We start from the raw sequence: 18,851 nt of genomic DNA on the forward strand, positions 1-18,851 counted from the left end.
TCAGATTTGTGTACGATTTCGTCTTAAGGCACCCTTTTGTTCCAGCATCCTTGTTTGCTACTCGGCGAGACAGTTACAACAAACCGGGAGGCGATGAGGTACGCGAACTGGTCACGACTCGCTGTCCCCGAGCTCGCGGACTCCGAACGCCCCCAGGTGGCCCAAGCACTCCGCAGCAAAGGCACGCCAGCTAGGACGTACCATTCGAAATTGTAGGGAAAGAAAAGCTTTGCATAACCAAATAGTCTGTGTTTATAAGGTCCCTCCTCTTTCGTTTCCTAACCGCAAATTCCATCAGACCCACTAAAGTGAGAAATGGGATTGTAAATAAGACGGAGCGAGAAGGTTCCGTCTCCTCCCCGATCGTGATCTTGGCATTGGTACTTTCTCTTCTCAATTCCCTCTCAATAATGGTACGGCTAGCGGAGGGGGGAATAGAGGGGCCTGAGAAGGCCTCAGGGCTCGGCGGCTAGTACCAACGCAGAAACACCCCTCCTGCCGCGGCTTTGTGGTACCACCCGCTGTCCGCTGATTGGCTGCCGGAGCGCCGCAGTCCGCCTCAGCCCGCCGCGCCGCCCTCAGTACAGCTCCGGCCGCCGCGCCGCCTGGCTTTCGTATTCCTTGTTCTCGGCGGGCTGTGGGGCCTCCGCGCCGCGGCCGTTAGTCATGTCGGGTAGGTGACTCCTTCAGCGAGCAGCGGCAGCGACGAGAAGGGCCTGGCGGGGTTGGGCTGTCTTCCCGCCCACCGGAGGGCCCTGAGGAGAAGCCTCTGGCCCTGAGGGAGGCTTGGGGTGGGGGGGCGGCCGCTGCCGCCGCCATGTTGGACTGGAGGCACGCACGCTCCCAACGCTCTCCGGCTGCAAATCACGGCGGGAGCGCCTCGGGCCTCTTGTCTTTTGACCCTGTCCTTGGAACCCGAGGAGACTTGCCGTTCCCGGGGGAGGGTGTGTGTGAGTCGGGGGGCGGAGGCCGTCTACGCCATCGTGGGGGCGGGGGAAGCCGAGATTAGAGCATCAGCCTAAGAGAAGCGGTGCTTCTGGTTCTCCACTCCGCCTCGGATCTTTCAGCGAGGCCTCGGGCCAGTCATCTCGCCGCCTCGTACCTCAGTTTTCCCATCCGTGAAGTGGAGTTGGGCCTGCCTGACTCACCCATTCATCAGGTGGGGGCCTTGACGCTCTGGGAGCCCTTTCAAAGGACGTTGCCTTACACCAAATCGTACTTATCGTTATTCACTCTGCAGTAACCACCCGGACTGGAGTTGGGGGTGTTTTCCTAGTAATTCAGCTTCCTCTTCACCTTCCTGTCATTCGTCTTCCCCTCCAGTGTATCTCCTGAAAGAGTTTGAAAGTGAGCCTTGTCTATCATTGAGAAGCTCCTGTAGGTGTATGTGGCATTTACCTTAAAACATGCAGACCGAAGGAAAGGCAATCTTTTTCCTCCCACGAAGCAGTTAACTTGGCAGAGGCCACCCATTGTGTGGAAGAGAAAGAGAGGCATTAGTCTCTTCAGGGCAGCCAGTTTGGATCCTGCTAAACCAGAATAAAAAGTCTAGAACATGGATGTCCTCCTGCTTTAGCAGACCTAGCTGATCACACAAGGTTCTCTACTGTTAGGCTGCATCACGGGCCGCAAAGACCCAGGTATCTATCCACTTGCTAGAAACCCTCATGAGAGTTAGATACCTCTTTTCTGCTGGAAATACAGAACATTTCCTGAAACCATATGGTTGAGGTGAAACAGGCCTTTTGCAGTCTTGTGTTTTGAGTAAGGCCAAACCTGCCTAGTGTTATAAAACCAGGCAAAAAACCCAGGTACCCAGTCTTGCAGGATAGAAATGTGTGATCAAAATGAAGCATCGATCTGAGAAGACTACAGCTTAGCGGGAACGTTTGGACAGGAGCATGCTGTACATTACTTAGATTAATGTTGATACTTAAGGAGCCAGGATATTGGTTTGTTTTTGAGGGGTGCCCATCTACTTTATGTAAGAGACTATAAACTGCACTTCTTTCAGTTTCTGCTTAATCCTTGTTCAAACAAGTAATAATTTTCTTATTCCAAAGTAGACATTGGTATATCTTTTACTAGGTACATAATTTGGGATGAATTCTGATAAAGCTGCTTAGAAGTACTTACAGTACACCCTCTCAGAGTGTGTCATAATCTACCCATGGTTTAAACAGAAATTAAAATTCTACCCTTGTGGAGAAATTTACCAAGTTTTAATGGTTTGTTTCACTGCTCATTAAAAACTTTTAGCTTGTATTGATCTTTAACATAGTTATTGATATAAAACAATGGCTTCTGTGGAAAGTTAAAATTTTAGTGGTTTGCTCTTTGTAAAATACAGGCTTTTTCATGTATCATATTAGCATATAAGCTGGCTTAATCGTTAGTACTGATCTTGAAGCTACTAAGACACCAGATATTTGTTATTTTGTAATTTGAGTTTTTTTTTTAATATGAAATTGGCTTTTCGATGTGTGAAAAGGACTACTTATTAGATGTGTGTTTTTAAATTAACATTCAGTTAATTAAAGCTAGACTTTATATTCTTAGGCTTGGTATACTATTTATATGTTTTGTAATAAGTGTATAAAAATAATACCTTTGACTTTGTATAAAAATAATGCTTTTGACTTGCTCTTTGATGCATGTTTATTAAAATCCCCCAAAACAACTAATGCCATTAATAATTTTAGTTAAGTCTTTTAAACATTCCAGACTACATATGTTTGATATATCCAGTTTAATATATCCAATTGACTCAACCACTCCAAAAAACCTAATAAAATATAAACACTTAAGTAATCAATAAATCAAAATTGTAGAAATTACAAGTCAGAGTCTTATAGTCAGATATTGTTTACAAATGTGAATTATCTAACACCTTACAAATTCAGATTAGTTACACACATAAAATTACAAAGTCAAGATACCTTCTCATTCTGGCAGTATGGCAGACCACGATTAACTTGAAAATCTACAAAGATTTTTAAAAATGCGAAAACTAAGGACAAACCCCCAGTGCCAAAAATGAAGTAGGAGGCAGCATGGTAGGCAAAGAGCTAACTTGCCAGTTACACTGGAGAGGAAGGTGTACACCTCTTTTAGAGACCTGAGTTTTATTGCTCAAGTAACTGCATAAGGACCAGAGATAAAACATATGGACCATTAATGACAGGTAATGGGAACTGAGACTCTTAACACAAATTGTAGACTTAGTGTGTTATGGAGTCGAAGGACTGCACATTCTGTGAAGGAATGAACTGGAGAAAACCTTAGTACCAACACAAGAGATAACAGGGTAGCATGGACATTTAGGCTCCAGGAAACCTTAAGACAAAACCTTAAGACAAATTAACGTAAAAATGGTTTCTGGGCTGGTAATACTCTTGGTGTTTCTGTTAAAAACATGAAAAACGGCCCGACGTGATGGCTCACGCCTGTAATCCCAGCACTTTGGGAAGCCGAGCTGGGTGGATCACCTAAGGTCGGGAGTTCAAGACCAGCCTGACTAACCCTGAAGAAACCCCATCTCTACTAAAAACACAAAATTAGCCAGACAGGGTGGCGCATGCCTGTAATCCCAGCTACTCAGAAGGCTGAAGCAGGAGAATCGCTTGAACCTGGGAGGTGGAGGTTGCGGTGAGCTGAGATTGTGCCATTGCACCCCAGCCTGGGCAACAAGAGAAACTCCATTTCAAAAAAAAAAAATCAAAAACATTTTCTGGAGGACATTTCACAGTTTAGATGACAAGGAATTTCAGATAAAGCAAGCCTTGCAAAAGATGTGTTCATAGTAAATTGTAGAGCTTTAGGAAACATTTCACCGAAATGAGAGTCAGTGACAGGATTAGAGCCTCTAACATTATCTGAGAGAATATTTTTATGTTTAAAATTGTTAAAAAAAAAAAAAAACCTAAAGGAAGGAATCAACCCTAAGATTAAGGTGTTGGCCGGGCGTGGTGGCTCACGCCTGTAATCCCAGCCCTTTGGGAGGCCGAGGCAGGTAGATCACCTGAGGTCAGGAGTTCAAGACCAGCCAGGCCAACATGGCAAAACCCCATCTCTACTAAAAATATGAAAATTAGCCAGGCAAGGTGGCAGGCACCTGTAATCCCAGATCCTTGGAAGGCTGAGGCACCAGAATCGCTTGAAGCTGGGAGGCAGAGGTTGCAGTGAGCCGAGATCGAGCCACTGCACTCCAACCTGAGAGCAAGACTGTCTCAAAAAAAAAAAAAAAAAAAAGATTAAGGTGTTAATAAAACAAGCCACATAGATTTGAAAAAGAATAAAGTAAAACGTTTAGAATTAGAAAAAGTGAGTAAGTTGGATAGCAGACCTAGTAGAAGAAAGAATTACAGATATGATGGATGTGATTTATCTTTCAGATGTGGAAGGTAGATGTGATCCAGCATTCAGTTCAGGGGGATAAGATATGAAAATGAAAGATTTCGGGCATGGTGGCTCACGCCGATAATCCCAGCATTTTCAGAGGCTGAGGTGGGTAGATCGCTTGAGTTCAGGAGTTTGAAAACAGCCTGGGCAACATGATGAAACACCCATCTCTACAAAAAGTACGAAACAGATCAGCTGAACGTGGCAGTATGCGTGTGTAATCCCAGCTACTCGGGAGGTTGAAGTGGGAGGATTACTTGAGCCCAGGAGTTCGAGGCTGCAGTGAGCTGTGATTGTGCTAAGCACTCCAACCTTGGCAACAGAGCAAGACTCTGTCCTGCAAAAAAAAAAAAAAAAAAAAAACTATGGGAAATAGATTAAGAACTCCTGTCATACATCTAATAAGAGGTTGAGAAGGAGAAAATGGAGGAAGAATCAATAATTTCCAAAGTAAATGAACATTTTGAAGTGAACACTAGTTTAAAACATGAAACAAATTCATACCTAGATACATTGATGTGAAAATGCAGGTTATGAAATACCAATAATCTACTAGAGAAAATAGGAAGCAGTGGTATGATTGATAACAGACTAATTAAATATTTTAAGAAGCTGGAAAATAATGAAATGATCCTTAGAGTTTAGAGAGAAAGTACTTTGAATTTTCTTTTTTCTGGGTTTTTTTTTTTAATGGAGTAGCTGGGACTGACAACAGGTGCACACAGCCTTACCTGGCTAATTTTTAAAATTTTTTGAAGAGATAGGGTCTTTCTGTGTTGTCCAGGCTGGTCTTGAACTCCTCAGCTCAAGCAATCTGCAAACACCAACTAAAAGGTGAATTTTTTTTTTTTTTTTTTTTTTTGAGACAGAGTCTTGCTCTGTTGCCCAGGCTGGAGTGCAGTGGTGTGATCCCTGCTCACTGCAAGCTCCGCCTTCCAGGTTCACGCCATTCTCCTGCCTCAGCCTCCTGAGTAGCTGGGACTACAGGTGCCCACCACCACACCCGGCTAATTTTTTTGCATTTTTAGTAGAGACGGGATTTCACCATGTTAGGATGGTCTCATCTCCTAACCTCGTGATCCGCCCGCCTCAGCCTCCCAAAGTGCTGGGATTACAGGTGTGGGCTACCGCACCCAGCTGATTTTGTTTCTTTTTTTTTAAGTTATGTTACTAGCCGAAATAAAGTTCAGATGTAATGTTAAAAGGAAATTCACCAGGAACATAGACCTATACTTTTATGTGCCTAATAATATAGAAAACAGGCCAGGCTTGGTGGCTTAGCACCTGTAATCCCAGCACTTTGGGAGGCTGAGGCGGGTGGTTCACCTGAGGTCAGGAGTTTGAGACCAGCCTGGTCAACATGGTGAAACTCCATCTCTATTAAAAATACAAAAACTAGCCGGGTGAGGTGGTGGGCACCTGTAATCCCAGCCATTCAGGCGGCTGAGGCAAGAGAGTTGTTTGAACCTGGGAAGCAGACGTAGCAGTGAGTCAAAATCCTGTCACTGCACTCCATCCTGGGCGATAGAGCGAGACTCTGTCTCAAAAAAAAAGTGTGTGTGTGTGTGTGTGTATATATATATGTAAATACACTATATGACAATAGATCAGGTAAACAGTAAGAATATGACCAAACATTATTAAGACTAGACCAAACATTAGTAAAATATGAGTGATACACAGCTAATGAGCATAATGTTATAGTCTGATAGAATTCACTTGAAATTTAGAAAATACATAATTCTTTTCAGGCACACAGGGGACGTGCCAAGGGGGAAAAGCAAAACCGGAAATCCGAACAAATACCAAGAATAATAAAATAACTTTTCTGGCTGCAGTGGAGTATTAGGAAAAAACACAAAGAGAATCAAAGCTATACACTTTTGGAAATTCGAAAGCACTTTAAATAATTCTTAGGTCTAGACAAAAAGCACAAGTGTCAAATAATCACAACAGTTGTTTGGAATGCCTTAATTTATAAACTGATTTTCTCTGGTGAATATAAAACGTCTACACTAATCACTCAAGAATTTATACCAAGGGTCAGTTTTACTAGTCAGTGTGCTTATTTCTAGATCATCTTGGAGTTTTTAAGCTAGCCAGCTAAAGAAGTTAGATTTATAATTTCAGAGGGCTGAAATGACTAGGTTAAGATTAAGGACCTTACTGTTAGATTTGAGATAGGGTTACAGGACCTGTGAGCTGTACCCTACTAAAACTTTGCCTGAACCTAAAGAAAATATGCTGCGATTATATACTTTGTCACTGGGAGAACCTACATCCATGCTTCAGGATATAGTTTAAAGCTTCATGCATCCGCAAATATCTTGCTTTACTCATTGTTTTCCCCCCATAGCCCTTTTCATCCTTTGATTTAGGAGAATCTGATTTCCTGTCATTTCATAGAGGCATCTAATCTCTTAATGTCCTAATTAGATTGTGTATTCTTCTCTGATTTTTCTTATTTGGTTGTTAGCTACAACTCTAGCTATCTTTTCACGGGCCTGGCAATGATGTGTAATTTTTTCTTTTTCATTTCAGCTAGTTTTATGCCCTCCATATTCCTAGTAGTAGTTGTGTCAAGATTTCATTTAATATTCTTTTTTTTTTTTTTCTTTTGAGACAGGGTCTCGTTCTGTCACTAAAGCTGGAGTGCAGTGTTGCAATCATGACTCACTGCAGCCTCGACCTCCTGGGCTCAAGCAGTACTCCTGTCTTGGCCACCCAAAATGCTGGGATTACAGGGATGAGCCACTACATCTGGCCTTCATTTACTATTCTTAAAATTAAGCGTTAAAATCTTGTTTGGTCTAATTGGAGAGCTTTACTGCAAAAAAGTGGCAAATTTGGTATCACCCACTTATATTCGGTGGCAATATTTTCATATTGTAGCTTTTTATAAATTGGATGAAAAAGTTTGTTACAGGGACATATTGTATAATTAAATTTTAAAAAGAGGAAGTTACTGAGACCCTGTCTCTAAAAATTAAAAATAGCTTGGCGTGGTGCTGCACACTTGTAGTCCCAGCTATGCAGGAGGCTGAGGCAGGAGAATGGCTCAAGTCCAGGAGTGAGCTGTGATGGCGCCACTGCACTCCAGCATAGGTGACAGGAAGACTTCATGTCTTAAAAAGAAGAAAGAAAAAGTTACCAATTTCATTAGGTTTTGGTGGGTTTTAGAACAATTTGACAGCAGTGATTTTTTCAAATTGAGTGAGGTTGGGCCTGATGGTCAACAGTTTGCAACTTAGAGCCATTTTCTGCGGTTGCAAAAGTGTTTCATATAAAATTGCTTTTATGCATCACATACTTAGGTCATTCATTTGAATCTGAGTAAAGCCTAAAGGATAAATAGAACCTCTTCAGTAATTTTTGATATGATTGACACTTTGAAGTATTGAGAACAGCTCAGAGTTCAAATTCTGTATTTATTTTTTATATGTTACCATCCCCACCCCACCCCACCTTTTTAAAATTTTTTTTGAGAGTCTCAGTCATCCTGGCTGGAGTGCAGTGGCACAATCACAGGTCACTGCAGCCTTGACCGCCCCTGGATCAGGTGATCCACCTCAGTCTCTCGAGTAGCTGGAACTACAGGCACATGCCACCATGCTCAGCTAATTTTTGTATTTTTTGTAGAGATGGGGTTTCGCCATGTTGGCCAGGCTGGTCTGAAGCCATCCGCCTGCCTCAGCCTCCCATGGTGCTGGGATTGTGTGAGCCACCATGACCGGTCCCTTGGTAGTTAATTGCTCAATTGAAGCTACAAACAGATATTGCTGACTTGCTATGCCAATTGGCTGAATCCCTGAAAGCTTGGTAAAATCAGAATAGAGCAACTAACTTAGCTGCTTTTTTTTTTTTAGCAAGTCTTTGGAAATATTTTTGTTGGTGCTGACAGCCAAAGCAGTCCAGTACAGAGGAATGGTGTATATCTTGGGGTGGTAAGGATATACAAGTAGATGTAATCCTGAGGATGTCATAGTGCATGTCTTTCCCTTTTTTGGACCTGATTAGTTTTAAGAGCTGTCTTTTTATATATAATAATATTGCTTAAGCTCTTGAGTCTGTTTAAAGAATGGATTTTCACTGATTTACATTTGTTCACTGGCTTCTTGTGACCCTCAGCACACATGTAGAATAGTAGTTTGCAAATATGTCGTTATTGTAAAAAGTAAATACTATTTGTACAAATTTCTCGTTTCATAGTATTTAACTTGGGTTAGTTTTTCTTTCTGCAATTCTTCACGTTTTCTTACCATATTTCTTCTATATGAGCTAAAGTCAGCCTTTGAAGGAAGCAAAATTTTAAATAAGATTTAAAATTCTTTTTATGTGTTCTAGATTCTGGAAGTTACGGTCAGTCTGGGGGTGAGCAGCAAAGGTAAAGTATACATATATTTTAATAATATGAAAGGGTATAACTGAGGTGAATTTTGTCAAGCTTCTCTTGAGACTTGATGTCTGGATGTCATAAGTTAATTAAATATTAACTTGTCACAGAGTGAAGAGGGTCAGTGTAAATAGGTGCTGTAAAACATTTATTCCTTTTCTGTTTTTCTTTATGTTTTGAGACAGTCTTGCTATGTTGCTCAGGCTGGAGTGCAGTGGCTATTCATAGGCAAATCATAGTGTACTACAGCCTTAAATTCCTGGGCTTAAGTGATCCTCCTGCCTCAGTCTCCCAAGTAACTGTAATCTCCACTACAGACGTGTGCCACTGCGGTAGGCTTCTTCGTTTTCTTAAATCTGTCTGCATCAATGAATATACCTCCTAGAGATTAAAACAAATTTCCTTGGTATTGTAAAGTTTATGTTTTATTTAGGAAATCTCTTAGAAGAAACAATTATTAAAGAAATTTAATGCCAGACACTATGGCTCATGCCTCTAGTCCCAGCACTTTGGGAGGCCAACGTGGGAGGATTGCTTGAGGCCAGGAGTCAGAAACCAGCTTTGGTAATATAGCAATACCTTGTCTCTAAAAAATTTTTTTAAATTATCCAGACATGGTGGTGTGTACCTGTAGTCCTAGCTACTTGGGAGGCTGAGGCGGGAGGATCACTTGAGCCCAGGAGTTCAAGGTTGTTACAGTGAGTTATGATCATGCCACTGCACTCCAGCCTGGGTGACAGAGCGAGACCCTGTCTCAAAAAAATAAATAAATAAATAAATAAAATTTAAGCAATTGAACTCAACAGTTTTTTAGAGAAAGCGTTTTATGATGGTATGTAATATGTTACTGTGTTTATTCAGAGCATATGTTTTTTAAATACCATAAAATAAATATTTAGCGTTTTTTTTTTTAGTGTGCTTGCCATGCTCACAATAAAAATAAAGTTCTATTTTTATGTGAATGTATATATGCAGTGGGCTTCTCTTATGAGAAATACAGACTTCAACTTAATAGGATAAATGTTTTACAGCTCAGTGTGAGGTATTCAGAACAGCACCTCAGATATCAAATTTTAAGCTTCTTGGAAAACAAAACTGATTTGACTTTTTTGATCTCATGAGATAGTGCTAACTTCCTAGTAGGTATCTAGCAGAATGTTTATTTGATGAAATATATTTTCAGAAGTTAAGGAATCTTGTTAGCACTTGATACCTTTAAAATGATTAAAAAAAAAAAAAGTTTTGCAAATGTTTTAGTTTTCTTTGGATATTAGGAAGTCATAGTATAGATTCAGAAAGTTGTTTCTGACTTGTTAGAGCTTATATACTATAAAATTAAAATTCAGATCCCAGGAGGGTACATTTATTTAGTCAATCAACAAATATTTATTCAGCTATGTGCCAGGCCCTGCTACAACACTGAGGATACGGCATAATTTCATTCTATAACTGTACTCTAGAGATAAACATGCCTCTAATTATTGAGGCTTTTAAACTGGACTTCTAGTGCCTCCCTGTGCATCTTTTAGGAAGTTAAAGACATTTAACTAAGGCAAATGGTAGGAAAAAGTTAATCTGTCAAGATGTAATTAAATTGAGTAAGGTATTCATTTTTTGTGTAGTCATCATTTTTGTGCTTCAGATATTTATTATAGGTCTTGCTATGTAGTTGTTATTACCCCACACCCAAGCATAATTCTCTTGGAATTTTCTAGCTCTGATCAAGTTTTGTTTCTGCGAGACTGTCAAAAGAAAACTTTGGGGTATCTGACATTCAGGAGATCTGGGAGTCACTTCTTGTATTTCTTTAACAGTCTTTGGTCATCACCTTTCAATTTAGACTCTAGAGACAGGCAGATTGATGATTTCTCAGCAAAGAAGCTTGTATTTGAGTTGAAAATTGAAAATGCAGGCAAGGTCTTCATTTAAACTTTTAAATTTTAACACATTTCTTTCAAGTATTACATTTTTCTTTTGCAGTTATTCCTATGGAAATCAAGGCAACCAAGGCTATGGACAAGCATCACAAGTAGGTTGAAATATAAATTGTATTCTTCATAAGTAGTTATTTTTATCTTAAGTAGGTGATGAAACTTGAGTATTTACCTAAATTTCAGAGCTATTCTGGCTATGGGCAAACGACTGATTCCTCTTATGGACAGAACTACAGCGGTTACTCCGGTTATGGACAAAGTCAGTCAGGTTGGACTAGTTTGTTAAATTTGTTGTTTCAGAGATTGAAAAATCAGAGCCTTCACTAAATGATATACTCATCTAATCTCTAGGTTATTCACAGTCCTATGGTGGTTATGAGAATCAAAAGCAGAGCTCATATGGCCAGCAACCATATAATAACCAGGGACAGCAGCAAAACATGGAATCATCAGGAAGGTAAGGAAATAGTAAAGTACTGAGATTGTTTTGGGCAGTGGGAATAACACTGATATTAAACAGATTTAACCAACAAAATCCTAGCTTTAGACTTTTTTTTTTTTTTTAAGGAAAGTTTTAATGAAGTGTGGATTTCAAAACTGTATATTATGGAGAATGTGGAAATAGCATTGTCATTTGATTCTTATTATGTATTTGTGAAATCATTGTTTAGCTATACATTGATGTCCTTAAAAATGTTAGAAAATTTTGGACCTCTGCTTTATACCTGAGATTAAATAAAAACCTGCCTTTAGAATGAGACTTCTCAATATCTGTTTTTAAATTTCCATTTTATTTTTGAACCATTTGAATATATTACCTTTTCTGGGACAAAAATATTTTTTAAAAGGGTCAAAACTTACACATATATCAGATATCCTAAAATGTGTTTTATTTGTTGATATATGTAGGTGAATATTTACTGATAAATTTCAGGTTTTATAAAGTTGTTACCTTGCAGATTTGAAGAGCTGGTACTTAATTTTATGCTATTTACTTAATAATAGCAAGTTACTTTTTAAAAATTGTGCTTTACATTCTGTGAAATGCTTTTGCATTATCTAATGTAATTGATCTTCAGATACCACTATGAAATAGTGTCAGTAATTATTCCCATTTTACAGAGGTAAAGAAATTATGTGGCCTATTAAGTGACGTGGCTAAAAACTGAGGTCTCTAGTGTTTTCTCTCTACAATGAAGACATTTATTCTAAGTGAAAATTAAATAATAATCCCAGCACTTTGGGAGGCCAAGATGGGTGGATCACGAGGTCAGGAGATCGAGACCATCCTGGCTAACACGGTGAAACCCTGTCTCTACTAAAAATACAAAAAACTAGCCGGGCGAGGTGGCAGGCGCCTGTAGTCCCAGCTACTCGGGAGGCTGAGGCAGGAGAATGGCGTGAACCTGGGAGGTGGAGCTTGCAGTGAGCTGAGATCCAGCCACTGCACTCCAGCCTGGGCAACAGAGCGAGACTCCATCTCAAAAAAAAAAAAAAAAAAAAAAAAAGGAAAATTAAATAAAAGCATTGAGGAAAGATTTGTGAGGTCAAATTACCACCCTTACAGATGTGAGAGTGTTTTGAAAAGTAGAAAGTAGAGTACAAATGTGGGGAATAATACTTACAAGACATACTACATTAAGAGAATTAACTCCTGAAGCCTTGTTGGTTAGTCTTAAATTTAAGGAGAATCCTTTTATAAATGATGTATTTTTAGAAGCATGACCTATAAATGTAGTCTGAAAAGAAATGTTAAGTTTGATTTGACAGCCATTTTAAAATGCTAGGGTTTGGACTGTGGTCGTGTTGTGCTTTCAATAGGGAGTTAGGGAACATACTGATCTTTTATTAGATTGTTCTGATCCTCTGGCAAAGAATAAAATGTAACTATTATGAGATCTTTTTTGTCCTCCCTCCAGCCCATTTTTTAAATAAGTAAACCTATTGGAACTCAAATCCAATTAAATGTTGCCTTTTAATATTCCCACCCTGAGAGCATGTAATTAATACAGTAATATTGTTCTGAAGATACTTAGAATTTTCCTTTTGAATTGATGGAATAAGCAGTTTCATTACCTGATAGACTTCTTTTCAGATAAAAAAATTGCATTACAAAGCAAGTTCCTTTACTGTTTTCTAAAATGTACTATCACTGACGATGTTTAGAAGACTATACTGTAGGTTCTAAAGATAATTCTAAGAGAAAAGATCTAAAAATATTTTAAGAGATGACGCTTGTTAAAATTAAGTGATATAGAGTATTTCATTGTAACTATTAAAAGGACTCAACTCTTGTGGCATGTTTATTAAAGAGTCAGACATATTCCTGTACTTTGTAGCATCTTTTACTTTTTTTTTAATTCTAGGAGGCAGGCTGGGCGCGGTGGCTCACACCTGTAATCCTAGCACTTTGGGAGGCCAAGACGGGTAGATCACCTGAGGTCAGGAGTTCGAGACCAGCCTGATTAACATGGAGAAACCCTGTCTCTACTAAAAATACAAAATTAGCCAGGCGTGGTGGCGCATGCCTTGTAATCCCAGCAACTTGGGAGGCTGAGGGAGGAGAATTGCTTGAACCTGGAAGGCGGAGGTTGCAGTGAGCCAAGATCACGCCATTGCACTGCAGCAGCCTGGGCAACAAGAGTGAAACTCTGTCTCAAAAAAAAAAAAGTTCAGGGAGATAGTAAAAACTATAGTAATTTTTTGCTTTGCTACAGTTTTCAAAGATACAGTTTTTTTTTTTCATAATATAGCACCTCTTCAATGTTAGCAGAATTGTCTTTTGAAGGGAATTCCAGGAGACTGCAGATAACTAATTACCACGAGAAGGTAGTCATAAATATGGTTAATGTCTAACTAGTCAGAACCCTTAACATCAGTTTCAGTCAACTTGCTTCAGCAAATGTAATCTTCCTATGAAGTCTCTTAAGTTCTCCATTTCTATTTAGCCAAGGTGGAAGAGCACCTTCCTATGACCAGCCAGACTATGGTCAACAAGATTCCTATGACCAGCAGTCAGGCTATGATCAACATCAAGGCTCATATGATGAGCAGTCAAATTATGATCAGCAGCATGATTCCTATAATCAAAACCAGCAGTCCTATCATTCACAAAGGGAAAATTACAGCCACCACACACAAGGTAAGATTTACTGACCTCTATTATTATTTTTCCCCCTCGCAGAATTACTTGTATGAATTTCTGATTAAAAACCACGGAGGATTTCACCTGTTTGTCAAAATTTAGGGTAACTTTGAAGATATGTTCCCTCTCATGGTAATCAAAATTAGTTTATCAGATTTCTACTTCTGAACTTGGAGACCTCCAAATGGTCATGACTTTTGATGACTGATAACATGAATTTCCTTTTTGTCTCAGTGAACTCTGATCCTTTGACAATACTGCTGGTACCAGTTCTTTTGGTGTTGGTGGTGTACTTGATTTGGGGCACTTATTTTTATACCTTTAAGGCCTAGTACATGGTTTGGTTCATAACAAGTGCTCAGTAAACATTTGTTGAATAATTGAATGAATAAGTGAATGAATAAAAGTGGAAGCACATTCACTAGTAATCTTCTCTCAGTTTGAAGATTCAGTTATTCCTTGTCTATGCTCAATTTACATTTAAACGTTTCTGAAGTGAAGAAAGAAGTAACTTTTAAGATTGGGGGGCTGGGTGCGGTGGCTCACGCCTGTAATGCCAGCACTTTGGGAGGCCAAGGTGGGTGGATCACAAGGTCAGGAGATCGAGACCATCCTGGCTAACATGGTGAAACCCCGTCTCTGCTGAAAATACAAAACACAATTAGCCGGACGTGATGGCAGACGCCTGTAGTCCCAGCTACTTGGGAGACTGAGGCAGGAGGATGGTGTAAACCCAGGAGGCGGAACTTGCAGTGATCCGAGATCACACCAGTGCACTCCCGCCTGGGCTACAGAGCGAGACTCCATCTCAGAAAAAAAAAAAAAAAAAAGATTAGTGCTTTTCATCTAAGTTATTAAGGTTCTTGTAGCTAAGACTGTATTTTAACTTATACTGTTCCACATTGCTGTTTTGCCATATCACTTTAGCAGAATGGAATTTGACACAGATATAATTCTGAAAAACATGTAATTCCAGATGATTTTATGACTTGCATTTGAGTTGTGTGCGCATGTGCCATTTTCTGTAAGGATATGTGTGGCTTAAAGAGCCATTTAAGATTATTTGAAGCCTTAGAAATGAGAGTGGTTATTTGTGTGTAATATTTTCTTTTTTATAGATGACCGTCGTGATGTGAGTAGGTATGGAGAAGATAATAGAGGATATGGCGGGTCACAGGGAGGAGGTAGAGGGCGTGGGGGATATGACAAGGATGGAAGAGGTCCTATGACAGGATCAAGGTAAGTATATAGATAAAGATACCTACATTTTTTCTTATTCCTCTTTTTTTTTTGGTGTTACTTGGCTGGATCAATTCCAGCATCTAATTTAGTTAAGAGACTTAAAAAAGGGATTATGTATTGGAGAAAAAGGCAGAAATTAAAACTGTGTTTTCAGTCTTAAGATCTCACATAAATGACCTTAGAATTGGCTATGTTAGCAGTTAGTTTATGTGGTACATGTTAAACACTAGTAGAGAAACAACTATGGTTGTGATTAACCACTTGACTTTCCTGCCAGAGCTAGAATCTAAACTCCTTTAAAAGACAACTCTGGGAAATCCAGTGTTTGTATGTAAAAATAAAAGGTAAGTTAATTCTAGATTGAAGGGCAAGGGCTATTTCTTAATCTCAAATCTCCTTGGGAAGGGAAAGTATTAGGAGGCAGTAATGGAGTAGAAAGGTGGGGATGGCGAATAAGAGAAAGATTTAATGTAACGAAACTGTTTTGTCCCTGTTCTTAAGTAAATAATTATTGGAATAATTAGTGTAACGTCACATAGTAATGTGTATTTTGTCTTGACTAAGTTGTGTAAAGGAATGTCTTTCTAATTCAGCTTTTCTTTTCTCCATGCTAGTATTACCAGGTTTTGGTATTTATTTATTTACAGCATATGTTATGAAGCTAGTTTTAAAATTGGTTTTAGATACATCTGTAAGTTTACTACTTTGACCATAAAAACAAAAATGAAAAAGTAGTTGATATCTGTCCTCAGAAGAAGTTTGCAGGTTGCATATTTGTATGTAAATACACAGGCTAAAAGGTAATTTATGTTCCTTGGGAATTGAAATGATCAGTGGCCTGTTGCTGAAACTTGTCAGTCATATATCAGCACCGGTTCATTCTTTTGCACCTTAGGGACCATCTGTCCCCTGAGGTGACCTGAGAAACAACCAGTTGCCCACAGACTGTTATTTCTTCAAGCTAAGATTTGATTTCACTGCCTTGTATTTCTCTATTTTTAGTATACAGTGGTTTGATTTTATGGAAAACCTAAATTTTAAACATATTTGAAAAATGTTATAAGACTTGGACATTAAGTCTGTTGATTGATAGCCAAAGTCAGTTTACCAAAGTAAAACAAGTAGATTCTATGCCTCTTCATTGTCGAAGAGCAGTCTGCCATCATGTGAATATGAATGGACAATGTAAAGTGACATGGTGCTTACTCTCTACCTAGTAATAGCCTCCATCCTATCCCAAACAAGATAACCAACAGGTATATTTAATTTACCAGTCAATATGTTTTGGATAATTGGCTGCCAATTTATCCAATAAATGCCAATAAATGCTTTATGTTTTATAGTATATCCTAGCTTTAGTTTTCTTCATAAGGAAATTACAGTTATATCCTAATCGATTATTAAACTATCACTGTGTCTAAGAATGGAAGAAAAAGATAGGGAATAGGTAGGGAAGTCATTATAAATATATTTTCATTGGCCGGGCATGGTGACTCACGCCTGTAATCCCAGCACTTTGGGAGGCCAAGGCGGGCGGATCACGAGGTCAGGAGATCAAGACCATCCTGGCTAACACGGTGAAACCCCGTCTCTACTAAAAATACAAAAAATTAGCCAGATGTGGTGGCGGGCACCTGTAGTCGTAGTCCCAGCTACTCAGGAGGCTGAGGCAGGAGAATGGCGTGAACCCAGGAGGCGGAACCTGCAGTGAGCCGAGATTGCGCCACTGCACTCCAGCTTGAGTGACAGAACAAGACTCCGTCTCAAAAAAAAAAATTTTTTTTTAATGTATTTTCATTTGTGACTCATCTTGTGACTAGAAGGTTGAAAGGACTTTGAATGATCCTCCTGACAAAGAAGGGAAGGAGTACCTTAACCAACTGTGGGGTCCAATTAAGTACTTTTATAAACCCCTGGCAACATACTTCATATAATTTGTGGCCTAGATACTGACTTATAAACTAAGTTTTTTATTTTCGTTTAATACCCCTTCATACAAAATCATATGCAGAAGTCCAGTATGTAGTTGGTCAAAATGATGCTGATCTGGTTTCAGTGGGGGGAAAGATTGGCTGAGGAAGGGATCTGCAGTCTTGCCTTATACTCTGTTATTTGTTGAGATGTTCATGAAAGGCCTTTTTTAGAAATCCATGTGGATGCCGATTACTCTCATATTGAGTTGGCAAACTGTGTGAAAGGCCAGATAGTAAATGTTTTGGGTTTTGTAAACCATATGGTTTCTGTTGTAACTATTCATTTCTGCCCTTGGAGCACCAGAGCGGCCGTAAATAATATGTAAATGAATAAACAGGGTTGTGTTCCAGTAAAGCTTCATTAATGGGTACTGAAATTTGAAGTTCATATAATTTTTTTTTTTTTTTTTTTTTTTTGAGATGGAGTCTCGCTCTGCTGCCCAGGCTGGAGTGCAGTGGCACCATCTCAGCTTACTGCAGCCTCCACCTCCGAGGTTCAAGCAATCCTCCTGTCTCACCCTCCTGAGTAGCTGGGACTACAGGCATATGCCACCACGCCTGGCTAAATTTTTTTTTTTTTGTAGAGATGGATTTCACCATGTTAGCCAGGATTGTCTCAATCTCCTGACCTTGTGATCTGCCCGCCTTGGCCCCCCAAAGTGGTGGGATTACAGATGTGAGCCACCGCACCTGGCTGAAGTTCATATAATTTTTATGTGTCATAACATCTTTTTAAAGATGTGCTTTTTAGCTTATTTATCGGGATAAAGTGCTTTGAATTTGAATGTAAATGACCTGTTTTAAGATTTCTTTTTTCCACACAATTTTGTGCTTAAGTACCAAAATACCCAAACATTTTTCATTAGTCTTCATCAACACTCCCATTAGTGTTCTCAGTCATCTTAAAAATAGCAATTCTTGGCCAGGCGCGGCTCATGCTTGTAATCCCAGCACTTTGGGAGGCCGAGGCAGCCGGATCACAAGGGCAGGAGAATCGAGACCATCCTGGCTTACACGGTGAAACCCCGTTTCTACTAAAAATACAAAAAAAAAATTAGCTGGGTATGGTGGCGGGTGCCTGTAGTCCCAGCTACTCGGGAGGCTGAGACAGGAGAATGGCGTGAATCCAGGAGGTGGAGCTTGCAGTGAGCCGACATCACGCTACTGCATTCCAGCCTGGGCAACAGAGCAAGACTCCGTCTCAAAAAATAAATAAATAAAAAATAACAATTCTTTTGGGGGCTGTTTGAAGAATATCTGGCATTAGTTGGTTTATATTAGAAGAAGGGGCATAGACTGGGTGTGGTGGATCACCTGAGGTCAGGAGTTCGAGACCAGCCTGACCAATATGGTAAAACCCTGTCTCTACTAAAAATACAAAAAATTAGCCGGACATGATTAGCTGGTGGGTGCCTATAATCCCAGCTACTCGGGAGGCTGAGGCAAGAGAATCACTTGAACCTGGGAGGTGGTGGTTGCAGTGAGCTGAGATCACACCATTGCATTCCATCCTGGTCAACAAGAGTGAAACTCCATTGCCAAAAAAAAAAGGGGGGGTATAATTTGTGGATGAAGATTGGCTGTAAGGTAAAGGATGGGACATTCTGAGACTTATAGATGGTGTGATTGCCTGGCTAGAAGAAGAATTCCGGTCAAAAAGAAGCCATCAGCTTTCCAAGTGTGAAAGAGAGATAAGTGAAGATTATAGGGACTACAAGAAACTTAATCTTTTTCTTTGAAAAAGCAATTGTAGCAAAAAAAAA

General features: G+C 39.6%; 1 protein-coding gene across 2 annotated transcripts in view; it reads left to right on the forward strand.

Annotated features, from left to right (window-relative positions):
• The first annotated feature begins 557 nt into the window (after nucleotides 1-557).
• TAF15 (TATA-box binding protein associated factor 15) overlaps nucleotides 558-18,851 on the forward strand; it is a 38,314-nt gene continuing 20,020 nt past the window's right edge. Inside the window, exons 1-7 of one of the 2 annotated variants that reach the window (XM_008011077.3) lie at nucleotides 558-673; nucleotides 8,746-8,785; nucleotides 10,775-10,823; nucleotides 10,912-10,996; nucleotides 11,080-11,185; nucleotides 13,677-13,870; nucleotides 14,992-15,112. In XM_008011077.3, the coding sequence (XP_008009268.2) occupies nucleotides 667-673; nucleotides 8,746-8,785; nucleotides 10,775-10,823; nucleotides 10,912-10,996; nucleotides 11,080-11,185; nucleotides 13,677-13,870; nucleotides 14,992-15,112 (602 nt within the window). In that variant the 5' untranslated portion in view covers nucleotides 558-666. The remainder of the gene's footprint in view (nucleotides 674-8,745; nucleotides 8,786-10,774; nucleotides 10,824-10,911; nucleotides 10,997-11,079; nucleotides 11,186-13,676; nucleotides 13,871-14,991; nucleotides 15,113-18,851) is intronic. The other variant, XM_008011078.3, reaches the window with a different exon arrangement.

The sequence above is a fragment of the Chlorocebus sabaeus genome, chromosome 16, assembly GCF_047675955.1.
Source record: "Chlorocebus sabaeus isolate Y175 chromosome 16, mChlSab1.0.hap1, whole genome shotgun sequence".
Lineage (NCBI taxonomy): Eukaryota > Metazoa > Chordata > Mammalia > Primates > Cercopithecidae > Chlorocebus > Chlorocebus sabaeus.